The sequence below is a fragment of the Apteryx mantelli genome, chromosome 8, assembly GCF_036417845.1.
Source record: "Apteryx mantelli isolate bAptMan1 chromosome 8, bAptMan1.hap1, whole genome shotgun sequence".
NCBI lineage: Eukaryota > Metazoa > Chordata > Aves > Apterygiformes > Apterygidae > Apteryx > Apteryx mantelli.
Genome location: NC_089985.1, coordinates 10,188,986 through 10,211,051, shown reverse-complemented (window position 1 = coordinate 10,211,051; position 22,066 = coordinate 10,188,986). Strand labels below are relative to the sequence as shown.

The 22,066-nt window shown below is 46.3% G+C and overlaps 1 protein-coding gene across 1 annotated transcript in view; it reads right to left on the bottom strand.

The window, feature by feature from the left end:
• PAPPA2 (pappalysin 2) overlaps positions 1 to 22,066 on the bottom strand; it is a 116,376-nt gene that overhangs the window by 67,871 nt on the left and 26,439 nt on the right. Inside the window, exons 3-6 of the mRNA XM_067300418.1 lie at positions 12,370 to 12,515; positions 3,627 to 3,920; positions 2,633 to 2,825; positions 339 to 460 (exon numbers count right to left, since the gene is read on the bottom strand). Coding sequence (XP_067156519.1) covers positions 339 to 460; positions 2,633 to 2,825; positions 3,627 to 3,920; positions 12,370 to 12,515 — 755 coding nt within the window. The remainder of the gene's footprint in view (positions 1 to 338; positions 461 to 2,632; positions 2,826 to 3,626; positions 3,921 to 12,369; positions 12,516 to 22,066) is intronic.

The window sequence follows — 22,066 nt, the reverse complement described above, 5'->3', positions numbered from 1 at the left end:
CTGCTACCTTTGGACAGGGCTATCTCAAAGCCTGTGAACGTCCCTGTTGTTTTGGGTGAGGCCCTGAGATCTATATAATGTTAGCCTTTTATTTCAATGAAATGTGCCCCCCCTCTGCCCAGTGTCTCTTCCTTACACCTTTCTGGGAAGCGACTGGAGTTACTCTCATGGTGCCAGGGTTTGTTTGCCAAAAAACAGCTGGCAGGGTGCCTCCTGGGCACCTGAAAGTCCTTCCTACACTAATGAGCTGCAAGAAAAGCAGTTTCTTTTTCTTTTCCCAGCAACATCTCATCTCTGTCTGGGGGATTCAATGCCAGAAAAAGAGAGAAGGACTTTACCTTCTGCCTCCTCTGGGGTCCAGTAGCCAGAGGAATCACAGACCCGAGGGGAAGAGGCCTCATGGACATACTGACGGAAAGTGCCATCTTCAGCACAGTCTTCACAGAGAGTGTCAGGCTCCCTGCAGACCAGAGAGAGAGAGAGAGAGAAAGAGAGACAAAAACACCTGCATGTATAATCATGACTGACTCATTTTCCATCCAGTTTGTCCAGGCAGGATCAGATGGGAAGCTGGAAGACCAAAGAAACTAAATTCTCTGGAAGCTTCTTGGCATGTCCTTTTGCTTAGAATAAGCTCTGACAAAAATAGGAAAATAAGAGTGACCTTACACAAGCTAGGTTTAATCCCTTCTCTTCTACAGGCTCTCTGAGTAGTCTTAGATGAGCCATTGAGTCCTCTGTTCCCCACCCATGAAGTGGAGCTAATAGACTTCATGCTTCTTGGGGCAATCACCTCTGTAGGAGGGTAGGTGCATTTGGGCCTATCCCAGCTAAGTTCCAAACTAAGTTTTTTTTTGCTTTCAAGACTACTATGATGCCAAGAAGTCACAACAATGTCAATTAAAGAGAGTCCCATTGTGCTAATCAGGAAAGAAGAGAGGACTTTTCCACAATAACTGCCTGCCTCAGTCATTCTCCTTGGTTAGTTTGTCAGCAGGAAAAGCAGAAACCTCCCTCGTGGGCCAGCTCGTGAGCTGTTTATGAAAGGGATCACACAACGGGTGAGAAGCAGGGGCTGGATCTGATGATTCAGCGTCTGCCTTCTAGGTCCATTTTTTCCTGCTCCTAAACCACCCCACTCCCCACCAAAGCTCTTTGTTTGAATGATTTGAGTCCACCCAGCCATCAGAGCCTCTCCGTGCCTGGTGGGATAACAGATCCGTGCTCTCATTTCCTCTGGGAGGAAAGGTCCATTATGGAGAACATTGTTTCTTTGAAATGGCTAGCGAACACAGATTCAGCAGTTGCCCTCAAACACTGGTTTTCTTTGAACTGGGAAGGACAGCTTTGTGAAGGAGCTTTAAAACATGTCTACAAAGCTGTTTGTTTATCTTTAATATATGCTTCAGGTCCAATAATAAAAGCACAGATCTATATCCTAGCAAAAGCTGAAACACTTTAGTAAAGGGAGCTGCTGAACGGAGGCATTAGCTGGTGTCATATTCAGGTCTTGGGGACTATTTTCCAGGCCAGGAATAATCAGGAGAGTATAGCAGGCCAAAGCCAGAGGGTTTTTCATTGCCATCACAGGGCTCCAGACTTTTGCAAACCGATTTTAAAAAGTGGCCGGTACCTACCTTCAAGACGAAAACCTCAAGAACCAACTGTCTCTAGATCTCCAAGCACCAACCCTCCCAAATCACACTCAGGGGATTACAGATGTGTGGTCACATCACCAGAGGTTGGTATACCCACACGTTAGAGAGGGAGAAGGAAGAGTAGCAGCCTTGGACCCCAGGACTACATGTGACTTGCATGCTGAATGATTCAGGTTCCTCAGCACAGTTTCTCCAACTTGAAAAGTTTCCTAACCTACCCCCAGTTACACAGCGAGTCCTTGACAGTGCTGGGAATGAAACCCAGCTCCTGTGGTTCAAGCTCCCTGCCTTAACCACAAGGCTGCATTTCCTCCTGGTAAATGGCTAGTTTATACAATAAGTGCTAAATGAAGCTCATTTTTCATTCCGTGATTGCGCTCTTGGGTTTAAAAATTGGCATCGTCTCCTGATGCTCTTTGGCTTCCTCTCCCGGCACCCCGACAGCAGAAGGCTTGTGGGAGAGCCCACGTGCAAACACAGCCGTCAGAGCAGTACAGCTCTCATGTTGGTGGGCTCTGCTGGAGTTGGCAAGGGAGGAAAAGGGGTTGAGGGGGAGGCTGGGCCTCATTTCCCCCCATCACCAGGGCAGCTGCAGAAATAGCTACTCAATCCCCACCACCGCCAGCACAAAAGGCAAGACTTGCCAGTTGGCAGGCGGCGCGAGGGATATGCCAACCCACCCTCGTTGCCTTCACTGACTCCTGAAAAGCCCTCCCTCCACTGCCTGCCTGCCCCCAGCTCTGTGCCAAGCAACTTCTGCAGTGGATCCCTGTTCAAATAAACAGTGTTAGACCAAACAACCAGCACACAGCTCGTGAGGGCTCCAGTTTTAGCAGGGGACCAGAGGAAGCACCACAAATGGGGTGTGCATCTCAGGGAGCCTTGCAAGGGTTTCTTGGCTTTTCCAGCAGGCAGAGGGTTCCTGAGCAAGCCTGAGACCATTGCAACAGCGGATCTCTCCCCTTTTCTCTTACCTCTCATGTATGACGCCACTAATGGGAGGCAGCCAGTAGATGCTGAGGGAGTCCTGTGTCTGCCCTGTGACCATCGGGGGAATGGGGATGGGTGCAGGCTTCTTGCTCTGGCCCCAGCGCTGGTACACCAAGTCCAGGTAGCAATGCATCCGGGCCACTTGGTTGGGAGTGAAGGTGTTGGTGCAGTCATCATCTGGGGGAAGAGAGGGCAGGTTGAGGGTGACAGGAATCAGCTAGCAGAGCATGGTGGCACATGTGCTTTCTGATCACCAAGGCCTGTTTGTGGGACATCTGTGAAGACCTGGGGGACACCAGCATGTGGTGGCCAGCCTGCCAGCACTATCTCATGTCATGTGTTCCCAATGCCACAAGATGGCACTGCCTCAGCAGCTCGACAATCCTGCACTTGTCATGGCTGCATGGGAACACCAGGACTCTTCATACTGCTGTAGCCTCAGCAGTGTCCTCAGAGCTCATCACCTCACTCACGCCAGTTTTTACACCTTGGCAGTGCTACCGTCTCAAGGGAGTTGCACTCACTTACCAGAAGTCAAAAGAATTGCTCTCCAGGGCTCGGTCCTCCTGGGTTGCCAGGAGAAACACCAGCCCTCCCCCAGCATCCCTTTGAAAATCAAGCCAAAAGGGCTTAAAATGAAAGTCCAAAATTTATATTAGGAACCTAATAAGATGTTGCTTCAGGAGCTTAAAGCGGAGAATGAATGCATGCCACCAGACAGGCAAGACTGGACTCAGTATGTTTCCAATGATCCGCAGAAAGGCAGGGAGAGATGGATGGAAACAGAGATCTCTGTGAAAAAGGGGCCAAGTTGTTTCTGCAAGCATGGACTATAACCATCCCTGACCATCAGGAGGGACCAAAGACCAAATTAGGTAGGGCATGAGGGAAGCAACTGTCCACAAAGTTGGAAGCAGCAAAACTCAACTTTACAGTGAAGATCACCCACTACAAACTGTAGCAAAAATTACTCATTACCTGTGTAACTCATATAGTTGTTGAAGGGTGTTCCAGTGAAGTGTGTCTGGCCACAGGTGTCATTAGTAGGGTCTGGATCCCGACAGAGTTTACTCTTTGGGGTCGGGGCAGTGTCAGCACAGAGGTCTCCAGTCTCCATAGAAGGAGTTGTCTCCCTGCAGGGATCGTCACAAGATTCCCGCTCACTCACTCCCTTAAAGACATGGTACAGCCCCAGGACATGTCCCACTTCATGGATCATGGTGTTTGTGTGGCCACGCATACCGTAATAAGCAGGATTGAGGACAACTCCACCTAAAATTATAAGCACACAGAATATCATCAAGAGAAAGAGACACTGGGCAGCTGCTGTTACTCACCTTTGCTAGCAACAACTCTCTCATTGTGCTTTCTGGTCACAAATCAAGTACCAGATGGAGACCTGAAGATGGACGTATTCCGCATCTTGTAGGATTGGAAGAGAGCTCCTCTGCTTTAGAACAGGGTGGGTGGGTTTTTTTGCTTTTTGACATCCCCCCCCCCAGCTTTAATCATTTTAGTTTCCCTCTGTATCATTTCCTGTGTCTATAATTCCAGTGTCTGCTCTGGTTCACACTAACACACAACTCTAAATGGAGTTCTGAGTGGGGGCACCAGAGACAAGCTGTGGCTTTACAGGGACCAATCTTTTGAACTAGAAGACAAGAGACCTTCCTAAGCCTAGACAGTTTACCTACAGGCCCAGGTGGCTAAAGCATGTATGTTCCCATAGCTGATAAAAAGAATGAGGTGCCTAACAAAGTACTGACACAGTTTTCTCTGTCAGCTAGAAGCAGCCTTCAGCACGAGTCCATTTAAAGACACAAATGCATTGCTTCTGGCCCCTACTGAGACAGCATCAGTGGTCTATTGCTTCATGGTCTGAGCCAAAGGACTAAATTCAAACTCATATGAGATTCCATCGCAATCCACTAAGCTCCTAGCACAAACCTGACCCTGAATTCACTGTGTATTTTGGAGTGGGATTTTCTAAAACAGAGTTTCTGAAGATCCCCTCCTTCTTTTCAGAGGGATCTGCATGTGGGTGAGGAGCACTCTGGGGACCATACCAGAACCTCCCATTCATTGCAGCTGCAGTGCAAATAGCCCTGCTCCTCTTCAACCAAGGCGCCCCGGACCTTTGACTCAAGAGAGCACAACAGGGTCATTAATCTCCAAGCCTACTTGATACAGGTTCACCTTCCAAAGATGCTAGAGCATGGGCACAGACTAAGCCCCAGCAGAGATCGCCCAGAGCTGCTCCCTAATAGTGACAGCAACAGCACGGAGCTGGATGGGTCCTGCACTTATCTTCACCTAAGCTGCTCCCTTGGCTGCAGGACCGGGTGTTTTCCTCTCCTGGCCAACTGCCTGCAAGTGAAAGGATGGGAAGAGCAAGGAGCAGTCACACTGAGGAAAGCCAAGGGGAGCAAAGCCTTCCCTTTGCACGCTACCAGGGTATCTGACTCCTGCCCCAGGATGCATGCCTTGTTCTTACAACTCTGTATTACATCTGCTGGGAAATTTTCCATTGGGGATGCTTGTGAATGAAACTTGTCTCTCTTTTTCTCTCCCTTGCTCTTTTTTTTTTTTTTTTTAGCTTAAAAGAAAGCCTTTTTGGAAACTCTGCTTCTTTTCTCCCTATTTTGAAGCTCTTCAATGGCAATTTCTTACCCCTTCAACTTTTTTCTTCCTTGCCCCTCTCCCCACCTTTTCCATTTTGCCATAGAGTGGATGAGGAATGGCTGGGGGGAAGATTAGAGAGATGGAAGGGGGAGTAGATCCCAGCATGTGTCTAGGCTGACGCCAGGCAGTCAGGCAATATCTTTGCGGCACAGCAGGCTGTTTTTACCCAACTACTTTTAACCTAGACAGCTTGGATGGCAGCACAGCGAATAGTTGGCTCCAGCACAGTTTGCTCCCTCCATTGCAGGGCCCTGGAGGATTTATTGTGCCAGCTACCTCACAGCAAAACCTCTGCTACTGCATCTTTGCTGCTGATTGCTGCCCCTGCCAGTGAAGTTAAAATTGGCAGAGGGCCACCGTGCGATCCTGTCTCCAGCCACAGCGTAGACAGCTTGAAATTTGCTCCTGGATCAGCTCCGTACACTACTGGACTACCTCACGTCTTCAAGTACAGGGCATTCCTTCCAAGAGAGGGCTTCCTTCAGATCACAGTGTCCTTGGCAGGACACCAGCAGGACTAGGACTCCTTTGGTGGAGCCATGCTGGATGAACACTAGGTTGGGATTGGAAAGGGGCCTTCAGGGATGCTCTGAGCAATTCTCTTGAGCCCAACAGGGCTTCAAGAGGGTGAAGCAATAAGGGTAGCATCTTCTATAGCACATCCCACTTGCATGACTCATGGAGGGGCTGGGAAGTGACATTAACCCATGAAATGGCACCATTCCCTATTTAAATATTCATGTTGCTTATTCTTCCTCTTGTTTCCTTGGCACAGGGTGGATGTAACACCCAGAGCAGCTTTCTAGCCTTAGGCAAAAGACAGGTCACACAGTAGCTGTATTCCCTTTCACCCCAGCTGTAATGTCCCAAAGTAGAGGAGTCGTCCTTGCACTTCCCCTCAGTCAGTTCTTGGTCCTATAGCTCTCTGATTGGAGCTGGGCCACAAGGAGATACAGAGAATGACAAGTCCTGTGGGGCCTTCATGTTCAAGTGTGTCCCTGTCATCCATTAGGTTTTTGTATACCACTCCCCCTCCCAATTCCACTCAGGCAGACTGGTAAAGACTAGAGACAGCAGAGGGCACCCCACTGATGGAGAACCCAGTGGACACATAAAAAGTTGCTTCTCATTTTTAATAAAAATAGAGCATGAGAGAAGGGAGAGAGAAGAGAAAGAAAAGGCATCTCTGCAGCCAAACCCAAGCCTGAATAAGGCAGGGGGCTGCATGCCCAAAGGGCTGAAAGGAGGAATGTTCATGCAGAATGAAAGAAGTGTCCATAAATAAATGAGATATGAAAGCCCCACACTCATTCTGCAACACTGACCACAAGGAACAGGTCTGAGAGCTTGAGGCCTTGAGGGCCCTGCAGTCTAACAGTCCTCCTTCCAACAGAAACGCAAAGCTCTTGCCATGTGGAGGGAATAAACGGGACTCCAATAAGGGGAGGGAGAAAAGTGTTGCAAAGGCGAGATGCCAAGACTCCATACCCAGTCACTCCCTCCTCCCTGCCAGCTCCCCCTATTCCATTTCTCCCTCACACTCAACAAGGAGAGTCATATTTTCAGTACTATTTATAGCTAATTAGATGGAGGGATTAGAAACAGCATGAGAACTGTCTTTTTTCAGGAATATCCCTGTCCCTCTGTTCTCTGTCCCCACAGCTCCCTGGTGAGCAAAGGATTCTGGAGAGCTCCCAGTTTTGGAACAGGAAGTTGTATTTCCCTCTGCAGGGACCTCACTGTGAGGGCAAAATGTGGAAGTATTCCTAACATTCACTTGCAACAAAACCAGCCTCCACCTTCCCTTCTCTGCAGATCAGGCCTTCCCCCTCCCTTATTCCTCCCCTCTGTCTCCTTCTGATCTGGTAGAAGGACTGAATTGGGCTTTAAGTGAAGTCTGCCTCTCACATCTGAGAACCAACCCAAAGAGGCTCCCCAAGGTCAGCATTTACATTGAGATTTTTAGCTTAGCTACGTACGGTCCCCATGACATTTAGAGAGTCCAGCACTCCAGAGCAGGTAAACCAGAGAGTTCCTTGGATTTGCCCACCAAACTCAGGCCAAGCAGCTGGAAAGCTGAGGGTCTGACCTCGCAAGATCCTGTCCTTTCAGATGAGACCTACCAGTTACAGCTGCAGAGCTGGTAACGTCCCAAAGACCAAGCCCCAGCTCCACTCACACAGCAAGAGATGCCCAGTCCATAACTGCAGTGAATGATTTGCACTGGCATGGACCCCACTTCACCATCAAGCACACTTCCCTCAAAAGCCCCCAGTCCCAGGACCATGCCCTGGTTCTAACAATGATCAACGACAAATGCTGAAGGGCTCTTATTCATGACAGTCCCTGCAAAAAAAAAAAATTAAATGAATAAAAATAAAATAAAAAGAGGAAAAAAAAATCAAGCTGTGATCTTTTCTACTCCACCACCCTTTGAGGACAGCAAGACTACGGAGCTTGAAGGAACAAATGATAAGCAAGAAGCCCAAAGATGATGTCCTAATGGCATCTAAATGAAGATGGGTAGTATGAACCTAAAATCTTTTTTTTTTTTCTCTACAGAAGTGGGCTGGGAAGGAGCTGTTCTCTGGTCTACCAACACAGAACAGTTGGACAGGTGCAACAGAGCTCCAGCAATCCAGTGCCAGGTTCCTGGTTCACGGCTGTTGTGGAGAACTGATGCTCAAAACAACATGGGATCTTTGAACAGCTTTGAATGCAAACAAACCACAAACCTAAATTTGTATCACAGGCTCAGTCTTCCTCAAACACTGAGTCATGGCAATTAATGGAACAAACCCATGAAAGTTAGTCAGACAGGAAGATGGCCATTGCATAAGGTACATCTGATGGAACAACTGGCCCTCCTTCAGGATCCACTGACCTCAGTCGGATATGTGAGCTGACCTCACCTTATATAACTACAGCAAGTAGTTAAAACATTAAGCATTCATGATTCTGTTGCCTTTCAACCATGTTTATGCAAAAAACATTTTACATGCAACTACATATAAAGTGTGTGAGACAAGGCAAAGACGACTGTGGAAAGCTAATTTTTTTTTTATAGCACAGGAATTTAACTCCACATTTTTATAGTTAAAAGATTTACTTGTAAATTTTCAGAAAATTAAATCTGGACTCCAAGCTGAAACACTATAAATTTGAGAAGAACTCACTGTGATTACGGTGGAAAGAGTGAGAGAAAGTATGGTTAGATAGAGCAAACACACCTGAGATTTTCTACCTCTGCTGCTATTTGTTTGCCCACAAGCTGCCTCTGCCTACAAGCTCTACAGCAGCTGAAATACTGCTATAGAAATTTGATAGAGTAGTTCGCCCTCTCTCAGCCAGTCATTATCCCTTATGCCTCTATGACTGTTGCTGCTGTTCATTGGTATTGATACTGGGCTAAGATCAGGACTGAGCGCTACAGGAACACAGACCAGGAAGGCATCCTGGACTCAGAGTGCATGGCTCCAGGAAAATGCAAGAGGCAGATCCTGGTAGACTTGGCACATACGCAAATAGGAGATTGCACTCATAAGCAAGGCAGGCTGTACTTTGAGCACAGCACCAAAACCATTTATCATGTTTTGGATAGGTATGAATGCAAAGGAGAGATCTGACGAAGGCACACTTGTGGAGATTTCCAAGGCCAAGGCAAAGCACAGGAGAAAGCACTGAAAGAAGGGGGCACTGACTTTATGAGGCTGTGATGCAGAGCAGAACAGAGATAGGCTATGAGAAGCTTTGAAGGAGAAATGGGCAGATTTGATAGAGCTAGTTAAACTGCTGCCTCAAGAGTCGGGCCAATGCTCCTAACAGTGCATGTTTAGTGGAGGTCAGCAGAGAGAGGACCTATTTATCAAGGGGATCCAATGCTGCAGTTACAGTGAGAGACATGTTAAGAGACAGGACAAGAATTGTGATAGATGGGAAAGAGCATACTGGTCTAAGGAAGGGCGGGGGGAAGACCAGGTTCTTCAATGCTGAGTCTTGGGAGATGGTAAACCATCCCAAAACCTTCAGACAGAAATGTGAAATTCAAATTTAATCAGGAAAATAATCTGAAGGAGAGCAATAGATCCAAGTCATCAGCATAGAAATGGTGTCTGAATTGCTGGTAGCCCAAAAAAGTATAGGTGAAGAGAAGTGAATGAAAAAGTCTTCAGTATACTTTCAGAAAGTGAAGATGACAATGGAAAGGTGAGGAAGACTCTCTTGAACACACTCAAAGGTCAGAGAAGGGCTTCCATGGAGTTCAAAGGGCAGACTGAAAAACATCTATAAGGGAACTGATAGAGAGCAATTTAGAAACAGCACATTCATTGAGCTTTGGGGTGAGAGGAAGAGTTCAAACAGAGGAATGGAAGGGAGTTGGAGAGAAAAAGTCACATGGTACTTCTCTTGAAAACATCTAAGAAAATCTAGTTCAGAGAGACAAATGGAGACAAGTGGAGAACAAAGTTTGACATAGTTGCTGGAGCCAACAGGCAGGTTAACTTCTTGAAGAAGCTGAGTCAAACTCAAAGAATCAATTTGATTCAGTAGGAAAACTGAAGCAGGAGAGAATAGTCGGGGGGATTGGAAATCAGTGTGGCATTTCTGCTCTACAGGAACAGATAGTGGCAAAGTCAGTGGACTGACAGGGATGACCTTGAAATACCAACATCAGGAGATGCAGAACAGTGGGAAGAATCAGTGCAAGAAGGGAAGGAGCATGTGTTCTTTGAGACCGACTCCTCTCCTGTGTTAAGACCTGTCTCCTCCCCAGTCACTGTCATGTCCTTATACAAAGCTTGGGAAAGTTTCTCATACTACTTTCACTCCTCCCAAGATTTTCCTTGATCTTTACTCCCTGCTGTACCTTCCCATTTACTCAGATTCTCCAGTAGCCTCTTATGGGATGCTTTGTGAAAAGCCTTAAATCAGTGACTTGCTCAGCCCTAAATTTTGTCTATGCTGACAATAATAGATGTCTTGCGTGGTACGAAACACTTGATGAAGTGGTGGAGTCTACTGTTTACAGAGAACAGAATCCATCACCTTCCCTCCCAAGCTCATTAAATCTAAAACCAAGGACAGTCTTCAACCAAAGTCTTCAGTCTGTGCCAGAGTCTCAAAGTTGTTCAGATCCAGCTTCATACTTCACAGCTCTAGCTCTAGAGCCAAGACAACACCCCTTTTCCCCTGAACTTCAGTGGTAAAACCCTGATCCAACATTTCCAGATGGTGCCACCTCTGCTTAAGGGCTCTGGTTGGAAACGAACTCTGGGACCAGAGTTAAATGCAAGCTTTTGATTAAATCAGTTACCCTGATTACCCTTCTGTACATCTCCTTGTGTGTCATCAGGAGGGGTCCGAAGAGAACATGTGTGGCTGAAGCACTTGCCGTAGTAAGATGATTGTCAAGCTGAGCCTTGGAAGTGATTTCTGGACGCTGAGGGAATAAATTTCATGGAGATTTGCCTTCCTCAACAAGCAATTGTAGCAATATGCTATTGAAAAAACAGTCCTGAAACTCATTGAGGGAGGGAAACTGGCAAAAAAGAACTTTAAAACAGGTCTTTAATGGCAGCATAAAACTTTAAGGGTTGAACATCACGCACTTGTAAAAGCAGAAGGTCTAGGTCTGCTGAGCAGGTGTCAGGAGTAATTATTTCCAGTTACTTATTGAGAAACACTTTAAATCTTTTGACTGCAAAGTGTAAAGGCCTTTGCCAGAAAACTCTGACATTGAAGAGGTGGAGGGAGAGGCAGGAGAAAAAAAAAAAAAAAGAGAGAGAGAGAGCAAGAGAGAGAGAGAGACAGCAGAAATAGAAGAAAACACACAGTGCATTTACACTCTAGTGAAGCAGTTGCCGTTTTGACTATTTGTAGTCTGCCAGGACTGGCGACCTTAAAGATCTGGCTTTAATTCACTGAAGACAAAGAGAACCTAGCCTTCAGCTTCAGTGGGAAATAAGCCAAGTTATAAAAATACGATTTAATTTGATAGTCATCCTCACATTTGCAGCTGGATTTGGAAGTGGCAGGTGCTCACTGCCTGTTCAGCTCTGGAGTCACTCAAATCTGGAGTCTCAGCTCTGAAATTACTGAAATGCTTGGTTTATTTGTTTGTTATTAAGTTCCCCAAATTGAAGCTCACCATTTCCAGAATCATGGAGGATAGATCTGGAAGGTCCCAAAGAAGCCACCTTTCACTGTTGCAGGATCAGCCTTACCTAAACCATCCACAACAAATGTCAGTCTAATCCCTTCTGCAGAGTCTGCACTGACGGTGAACCTGCCACTCTCCCCAGGCTCTCTGTCCTAGTGCTTCAGCACTTTTACCATTATAAAGAGTTTCTTATATCAACTTGAATGTCCCTTGTCTGAATGTAACACCATGACCTTATCCACCACGGACATGGGGAACAGGGATTCATTTCCTAATAGCAGCAGCTGTTGGTACATCCAAAGTCTGTTACCATGACCTTCTTCTGTTCATTAAATATCCTCAATACTTTCCTTGGAGGTCATGTTTTCTAGACCTATAATCATATATGCTCTAGTTGTGGCAGTCTGACTAAGCACTAACTAGAAAGCACAAAATTCTCTAAATTTTTCTGTGGGCTTTGTTTGGCTTCAGGGACCATCAGTTTAACTCTTCCACTCCCACCCATTGGTTCTCCGAGCCTAGTGCTTGCACTCTTGTGTGATTGCCACAGCAGTGATTTTTCCCTAGATTCAACCCCCTTGCTAAAATATCAATGCTAGTCTTCAGAGGAAATCCGTGCTCAGCTTCATGACTGCTCCCATTCCAAAAGACTGACTGCCAGGTGTAAGTGTCCCTGTCTCCCTGAACACATGCTTGCTTAGCACCAAAACACCAAGTTCTACCAAAGAAGGATTAAGGTAGAGGGACAGGTACAAGATTTCCTCAAGTGACTCGTATTTGAAGTCAAAATGCTTTGTCTCAAGCCACAAGCTTTTCTTCAACCATGAAAGGTAAAAAACAACAACCCCAGGTGCCCACAAGTGGGGCTGACTTACTCACCCAGGTGACTAAGGGCCTCTTTATCCCATGGCCAGGTAGCAGCACCTGCCAACTCTTCCCTCACTGAACTGGCAAAGTAAACATTGAGGAAGTGGGTGCTGTTCAGCTGTAGTGTCTCCTTCAGCTCCTTCACGCTCATGTACGCCCTGCAAGGACAAGAGATGGGAGACAGTCAGCAAAAATATTAATGGAGCAAAGAGGAGATGCAGGAAACACCCAAAGAGATCTCCCAGGAAAGGATGCAACAGACTCCATCCTCAGCCCTCCGAGACCAAGAGCATCTGGGAAAGCATGATAAAATTTGGCTAGTTTCAACAGGATGTCCCACGAGACTACCAATTCTGCCCTGTGAGGAATGTGGGCAGGATGCAGTTACGCAAATCTGAAGAATTTTTACTAGTAACAGTAGCTTTGTTGTTATGGCTGAGTTTTACTTTTAGAGAAGGCTTTGGAACAATGAGGTCAGAAAAGACCCTAGAGAATGGAATAAAAGGAGAATAAATGGGAGGAGAAACAAAGAGAGAAGAAAGAAAATCACAGAATCACAGAACAGTTGGGGTTGGAAGGGACTTCCAGAGATCATCTAGTCCAACACCCTTGCTCGAGCAGGGTCAGCTAGAACAGGTTGCCCAGAACCACGTCCAGTCAGGTTTTGAATACCTCCAAGGATGGAGACTCCACAACCTCTCTGGGCAACCTGTTCCAATGTTCAACCACCCTCACAGTAAAGAAGTGTTTGTGTTCAACTGGGATTTTCTGCATTTCGGTTTGTGCTCGTTGCCTCTCGTCTTATCGCTGGGCACCACTGAGAAGAGTCTTGCCCCATCTTCTTTACACCCTCGCATCACATATTTATACGCATTGATAAGACCAACCACCACCACCAGTCCCCCCACCCGCAGCCTTCTCCTATCCAGGCTAAATAGTCCCAGGTCTCTCAGCCTCTCCTCGTAAGTGGGATACTCCAAGCACTTTATCATCTTCGTGGCCCCTCATTGGATATGCTCCATTACACCCATGCCTTTCTTGTGCTGGGGAGCCCAGCACTGAATACAGCACTCCAGATGTGGCCTCACCAGCACTGAGTAGAGGGGAAGGATCACCTTCCTCAACCTGCTGGCAACACTCTGCCTAATGCAGCTCAGGATATCGTTGGCCTTCTTTGCCATGAGAGTGCATGACTGGCTCACTGTCAACTTCTTGTCCACCAGGACCCCCAGCTCCTTCTCTGCAAAGCTGCTCTCCAGCTGGCCAGCCACCAGCCTGTACTGGTGCAAGGGGTTATTCTTTCCCAGGTGCAGGACTCTGCACTTCCCTTTGTTAAACTTCACGAGGTTCCTCTCTGCCCATCTATTCAGCCTGTTGAGGTCCCTCTGAACAGCAGCACAACCATCTGGTGCATCAGCCCCTACTCCCAGTTTTGTATTGTCTGCAGACTTGCTGAGGGTCCAGTCGGTCCCATCACCCAGGTCATTAATGAAAATGTTAAATGGTATTGGCCCCAGTATTGACCCTTGGGGGATACCACTAGTGACTGGTCTTAAGTTGGACTTTGTGCCACTGGTCACGACCCTCTGAGCCCAGCAGTTCAGCCAGTTTTCAGTCCACCTCTGTCTGCACTGTTGCCTTCTGCATAGGCCAGAGGTCTGTATCTGTGTTTATCGATACACCAACAGTCCTAGCGTTAGTCTTTGTGGAGTTCATGTTCTGAGCTGAGTAAGAGGATCAGGAGCTAACTTAATAATAATAATGCCAGTAATAATAGTAGTTGGATTTTAGGGCCTTGGGCTGTGCTACAAATACCAGGTATTCATTTTAATCAAGTACTACCATTCCCACCATCAGTGCCATGAACCTCATGGGCTAAGACAATGTTGGGAAAGGTAGCCCCATTTTCTGTGGGTCTTCAAAATCTAGGGAGCCTGACACAGTTTGTGAAGCCATAGGGAAGACTCCATCAACTCAAGAGATTTCTAGAGGGGGAAAAAATGCATGGAAAGGCTTCAAATATATCACCATGGAAGGGTGATGGAAATGCATCGTTGTGGAAATATGTCATAAGAATGACTAAATCTGCAGTATAAGGCCAACAGCAACATTAAGGTGGTGGAAAGCATTTCACTTATTCCCATGCTTCCAGGAGTAATTGGCATCTTCAAGCTGCGTGGTCAGATTATGAAGGGAATGCAATCATTTCTTTATACTGGACTAGCCATGAAGGCACATCAGCTATATTTGAACTAGTAGCTTCTGTAAAAGTGACATCCCTTAGTGGATTCCTTGCCACATTGAATTATGGCAGAAAGCACAAAAAACCACCAAGCACAGGCTAAGGGGAAAAAAGTCATGTTCTCATTTGAGATCTGAAACGAGAAAGAAAACCAATGAGAGTGAGAGACGTGCAAATACACAATTTGAAATGGCAGGATCCCTAGTGAGGCGTTGTTATACCAACAGATTTGTTTAGAAAGAGAGAGATTGCTAGAGCAAATGGAGGAGAAGGAGGAAAAAGTGACTAAAAAAATAAGGAAACAAGATTCCAGAAGCAGTCTAGAGCAGGATGGCATGTGGGAAGGAGAGCTTTAAACACAGAGGTGGCCACTTCTCTGGATCTGAAATGGCAAAGATTTTTCAGAAGCCATTACTGACTTGGGAAGCGTGTGATGGTCAGCATCTACTGAGTACCTCTCCTCTACCGATCAGCCCTGATAAGCCATTGTAGGCTGGACATCTCACCCACCTTCCCAGCAACAAAGTAGCTCCAAAACTTAAAGTCACATAAGAAAATCTTGGCTGCACCATATGGCAGAATTTAACAGTGGGATGAGATGACCAACTTGTCTTCATCAGGCCTCAAGATCTGCCACCACAAAGCAGCATTCCCAGAACACTTTCCATAGCCACATCAGTTTGCGGAGAGAAAACTCTCCCAACCGGAAACGGTAAATTAGGATAACATGATCCCTTTTCTGTGATGTCTCGCCTGAGCATCCCAGACACGCGCCACGCTGACGCCATCTCTTCAACCCAACCAAGACGGGAGCAGGGCTAGAGGAATAGATAGGAGAAGAATAAATAAACCTGAAGGACATATTTGTGGCATGACTCGGAAGGAAAAGAAACAAAAATTTCATAGAAATAGAGTGTAAAGGAGGGGGAAGGGGGAGAGAAAATCTCCCTCATGCACCAAGCTGCTCGGGGGACACGGACTTAAAAATAACGCTGATTCCTGACCTATGATATCTTGGAAAAATAGCCCCAAACCCTTCCAGGCCGTCCAAATTCCGAGAGCTGACGTCAGCCCTATTCAGAGGGATATTCCCGCCGCCTCTCTTCTGGAGACATGATGTTTTTCTGGCTGTCGCCTGCTGTTCCCTTGACACTAGCAACATTTTTTGTCTACCCTTAATTATAAATAACTGTAATTTCCTCCATTGAGAGATTTGGACAGTTCAGGGTGGCGTCAGGGGTAGGAGAAGCAGTTCCAAAAGAGAGATGTTCAAATAGGTTGGATGGAGAGGGAGAGGAAAGAACCCTGATTCACGCACTATAGCAAAGAAAGAACAAACATCATCCTGCCGGCAACCCCAAAGATGTGAGAAAGACCAAAACAAATCTAGAATGGGCAGTTCTGATTCCTCTCAGTCCACATTTCCCACTACATCCTTAGCTTAGACATGTAACTGGCGTCTTCGCCTGTCATTTACTGCCAAGGTTATGCTCCCCCTCTTCTTCAGCACTTCTGTGATTTTCCCTGGGGGGAAGGCAGAACAGCCTTTGGTCTCCACAAATAGGGTAAATGACAATCCTCCTCCCTGCTCCCCAAATAGCTTCCCAACTCCTCCAAGGCTGGAGGATTCCAAACTAGATGATATTTATGGCAGGGTGGGTGCTGCAAGCCAACACACAAACACATGGAGGGCCAGAAGAAGGTGTGAAGGCATAGCTTTCAGTTGAGCAGCAAAAACAAAGAATAGAGCAGAAGTCAGAACTGAGGCAGAGAAGGGTTGTTGAGTTTGCCAGAACCAAAGCAAATATTCTTCCAGAAATGTGCAAAACTCATTGGTGAGCAGCTACATTTGTCCTTCAATTATCTTGGTAACACCACCTTGACCTGGTACAACACAGAGGAGCCTTTACCCCAAGAGAGCACAGCTTGTCAAAAGAGTATATGCAGCAGTAGTCAGAGATTAGGGAAGGAAGGCCCACAGACTGCCGTTACTAGAAATGACTGTGGGCATGAACACCATCTGAAATAATGATATTTGGAAGAATAAGTCCAGATGTGGGTGCCTCCCATATGACAGGTGCTCACCTGTGATACTGTTGACTTCAACAGACCTCTCCTGAATGACACTAGCTGACAGTCTGATTCAAAAGCAGGCTTAGATACCACACTGCATACTATTTTATTTGTGGGACTCATAGTTGATGTAAGGCAAGATGGGGAAGAAACCTAGACCTTGTGTATGGCTCTACAGCAGAGTGGTAGAGCAGCACTGATGCTTCTGTGGTCCTGGTGCTCGGTCAGGAGCACTTGACTTTGTATGGGACATAACGATGTACTGTCATTGCACGATATTTCAGACTATGAAGACAGGAAAGGAAGACAAGAAGTCCAGCAGCTTCAGTTACTGTATCATCACAGAACTGTAAAATCAGAATTATAATTTAGGTTGGAAGGGACCTCCATAGGTCATCTAGTCCAACCCTCTGCTCAAAACAGGTTGCTCAGGGGCATGTCCAGCTGAGACTTGAACATCTCCAAGGATGGAGATTTCTCAATCTCTCTTGGCAACCTGTTCCAGTATTTAATCACCCTGTTGGTAAAATAAATAAATAAAAATCCTAATATCTAATCAGAATTTCTCATGTTTCAACTTGTGTCATTGCCTCTTGTCCTACCACCATGCAACTCTGAGAAGAGTCTAGCACCATCTTCTGTGCACCATCCAGTCACATCAAAAGGGAAAGCCATTGGATGAGTATTACTTTGCAAGGAAAACTATTACTGTCCTAAGGTCTCAAGACACAAAGCTTTCTTTCCTTGTGGTTGAAAAATTGTGCTCCACCCATGCTACCAAGCCTCTCTGGAGAACCCTCACATCCCTTCTCATGCTTCTGCCTTGACAATTTTGTCCTAGCCTATGGGGGTGACAGTATCTTTCTACTCATGTTGAAAGTCAAGCTCCGGACTAGCTTGGTAAAAGGAGAAAGATCAACATATTCTGGAGACAGAGCTGTTGCTGCTTCTCCAAGCAGCAATAATAGGAGTGCTGCTGGTGCACCAATGAGAGAGAGGAAAGGATCTGCTAATCTGCTGGGTAGTATAGGACAATGATGTTGTAAACCAAATTAAGCTTGTGTTAAGGTGGGAGAGGAGGAGCGAGAGGGGCAGGTTTTAGTGATAGCCATATCATAATAGGAAGACTTGGGGCCTTGCATGGACACAAAAATGGCCATTACCAGCGAAAGACAAGTGGTGGCATTTCTGAATGAAAAGCAAGGCCATCATGTACCCCATGCAACATCATAAATCAAGCCAAATTCTCTGGGTATTGCAAAGGATGCAGTATGTAATACCACAGGAATTCCACTGTAATTCAAAAATAGGAGTCTTTTCCCTGTAGACATTTCAGAGGGGATGTGGGAGTGGGGTTGGATGGAAGGTGTCCAAGTGCCCTCCATGGACAGCTGGAAAATACTTGAGACCCAGCCAGTTCCAGGCTAACCATGAAGCCTTAATGAAGTCACAGGGGATTCTGCTCTGCTTTCATGTCCCTCACCCACTGCAAGGAAATTCTTCTTCCTACTCCTGCCAAGCAAGGAGGCTGCCTTTTTCCTCAAACTTCTGCTTGACAAGTGAGGAATCCCTCAGACTTCCCAGGAGCAAGCACCAGCTTGCCAGTAATTTTTTGGTTTGGCGGGCATACTGACAACATGCTCCACAAAGGCTGGAAAGGGTTAACACAACACAGAGCAACCTAGTTTCTGAGGCACCCAGCTGAAAGAGCCACAACTCAGTCCCTGAAGATAGGTGCTGAAAAGTGGCACAAACTATTTTCTGAGGGCAGACTCTCTAAGCTCTCTGTATAGTCATTAAAGAGACACACTCCTCCAGATGATAAGCCAATGCGAACATCTGAGTCCTGCCACAGGACTTCTTTTCCTGTTGACGCCACAGGAGGCTATCTATAGAGACTATAGAGATGCCACTATAGAGACTTCTTCCAAACTTAGGTAATCGTCACGCATGCGAATCATCCTTGCTAGCATTTGTGAATCCCCATCTCTGTTTCCAACACACCAATTCATAGGTGATGCTCATCCCTGCTGCACTGCTCCCTTCGACCCCGTCGCAGGCAGACAAAGCCCACTCCCACAATGCAAACAGGATACGGTACCACCTTGGCAAAGCATACAAGCCGAGACAGGTTATTTGGTCTGCCTCCAGACCAGACTATGATGTTTCTCATAACTATAGCTGCCTCACACTCTGGGTTTCCCTTCCCTGAAATTTCTTGCATTGTTGCAAATGGCAGGATGCTGTATTTTAGATGAAAGCCAAAGTCCTCCTTTACTCATTAAGGCTATTCACATCCACAAGACTGTGGCCTAGGAGCTCTGACTTGAGGCCAGCACTATGCTGGTATGCCACAAACATAATTGCCAGCATTGTGACAACAACTTCACAAGGCAGTAACATCCAAATGACTTTCACTCAGCTGGCAGGCCTTGGTGATGGGGGCAGATATGAAACATGTCTGAGAGGTTCAGAAAAGACTGAGTAACAGCCAGACATTCCCCTGGGATGACGAGAGGCACAAGGATGCTGGAACAGTGCCCTCTGTAGTCAACAGGAGTCTCTCAATAGCTTCAATGGGTATTGGACACTAGCCAAAGAGTTCAAAGCCGTTTGGGTACACAAGGGATGAGGGCATCGCATACCTTCTTGGACCTGCCTGGGAAAACCCATCTCTGAGGCACTGACACCATCAACAGAAGAATGGCCTAGAAAGCAGCACTGCATAAGAGATAGAGTTTAAAATTTGAATGAGGGGCTGAGGATCAAGATGTCAAAAAGGGACACAGGGCAAAACTGTTATCTGATGGCCTTAGGGATCAGGAGATTCCCTTATATATGAGCAATTCCTGTCGCATTCTAAGGTTACCCTCAAAATCCCTGTGGGAGGTCGATTTGGCTTTGGGACTGAAACAGCAGGCTTGGAATGAGTTGCACTGGCAGAGCTGTGGGCAGGATCAGAAAGACAAGAAGGGCTCTGGTTCAAGACTGATCCTTTCACATAGATTTGCTGAGGAAAGAGACTAAGCAGTCTAACAGACCATTATCCACATAGCATACCTGCTCCCAGTTCTATCAGATGGTTGTGTGCAACTTCTTGAGGTCAGATTTGGGTAAGAAAGTCAATAACATTAGCATTAAACTAGAAAGCCCTAAAGGGCATTTTACCCTAAGATAGGCCGAAGAATAAATGCTGCTAACAATGGTACAACCCAGCTATTCATGGAAGTGTTTGCTAACAGAATTATTCACTAAATTGTCACTGAACCAGCAAAAGGCAATGCTATTTAAGACCTGGTTTTGGTAAGCAATGTAGAAGTTATAGAAGACTTACATGAGAAAGAAAACTTTCAGATTAACTTAAATGGGGGGGGGAATAAATGCAGGCCTTGAACTAATAACGGAATGGAAAAAACAAAACTGACTAGCAGACAACGCTACGCCCAAGAGGCTGGGGAGAGCAGGGGTGAAATGAGAACTCCCAGAAGTCAGTCTGACTCCAGTGAAAACAAAGAGTAAAAGGTCCTTTTAGAAATAAAAAGAAGAGCACAGGAAAAGAAAAAGGAGTGGGTCTGCTGGACAGGGAGCTGAATTTCAGCATAACTGAGATGCATCCATGGACAAATTAATACATGGTCTCCACCTTTATTTAGGATGGTGAGGTAGAGTTTTAGTTTTATTCCAGCAAAGTACAGCAATATTAAAAGCAAGGTACTGGAGCAGAGCTCAAGCTAGGGAGAAAAGGGTGGTAGCAGTTGGATTGGGGCTGGGTGGCTGAGGTGACATTTGGACTGGGTGGGAGGAAAGGTGAAATGATGAAGATGAAAAAAGCAGGACAGGGAAGTACAGCAGTGAAAATATTCACGAACAGAGGGAAAAAGAAAAACTCAGTGAATGCAGTACATCTGCAGTGGGGCCCTGGGGAAATGTCACCCTGAAACTTGAAGGATTGACCACAGGTCATAAGACCAAAGAGCAGTAAGTGTGATATATACATTGGTATCTACAAGAATGAACAAAGATCACAATGAGACAAGTTAATGTGGTTATCCTCACTCTAACAGACCTTAAATACACTTGCAAATTTCAGACTTTGAGGTATAAAGGTTTCCACGTTATTAGTTCCACCCTTCCACCCCTTCCCCCCAAAAGTCATGGAAATAGGTAGTTTGATGGAGACAAGAGACTACATTTGAGCCACCACTGAACAACTGATGGAAACAGGGATTTAGCTTTTCTCAAACTCAACTGACAGAGCTCCTCTGCTTGACAGCCACACCTTTTTAGTCATCAGAGAGACCAACAACAAAACAGATCCATAGGGACTGAGATTTCCTTAGTGCTTGAACACAGGGAATGAAGTAGATGTGATCAGCTGGAGTTCAGTAAAGTATGAGCAATGCCCTCTTTGGGAAAACTCTGAGTGAACTGGCAGGAAAACCAAATTTTTAACCAGCTGACTGAGTCAACAGATCCCAGATACTGCAGGAGTGAACACAGGTAAAGGCATGCTCTATGTGCTGATGTTTCTTTCAAGAAGCCACAATGAGACATCAGGGACTTCTCTTTGCCTCCTGGCACCATGCCGTGGCACCCAACTTTAGGAAACCCATGTTAATTCCTCACCACCAGCCTGTTCAAAGCCTGTTTGCTTTTCAGCTATACACTGTTTCCTCTCTGGATCCTGCTATAGCTCTGTTGACAGCTTACATGCAGAGTGAGGGAGCAGGGGCTTGTTTTAAGGCTAGCTGTGCTTTGCACACTTGAACTCACATTTTGGAGGCTGGACAAGCAGCTCCTCACTGATTCAGGCTTTACAGCTCCTCAGGCACAAGGGATGGGCCCCGACAAACTTTGAATAAATGGGAATAAACAGCAGCCTGGAAAAGCCTCTCCACTTATCATCTGCTGATATGAAAGGAAGACTTCTTAGCTAGTGACAGAACAAAAGCAGAAAAGCCAGCTGTGCCATTAACAGCTAGGTGCTTACAGCTGTCTGAAGGAATACAAGCACCACCTGTCTGTCTTGACGAGCTTTCTGTCTCAGGAGTGGTTTATTCCAGGCTGCACTCTCACTCCACCACAGGCAACTCTCAGGACACACGTGCACCCCACCAACAGATGTTCTGACCTCCTCTTCCAAATGCTGCGGCTTGCAACAGAAAAACACTGCCTTCGGATACAGCCTTCTCTTGTGGCTTTTCACAGGAGGCTTTGCCAAATTTGAGGCTTCTCTGGGAGTATGCTAAGCCATCTGCATCAATCAGCCCCCAGCCTCCGGGATTTCTGACCAGGACTGCAGGAGTAGGGAATTCCCTCTATCTCTCCTCTGAAGACACCAGGATGTTTAATGGATCTTTCTTCAGCACAGCCTAATCTAACAGGAATGGATGG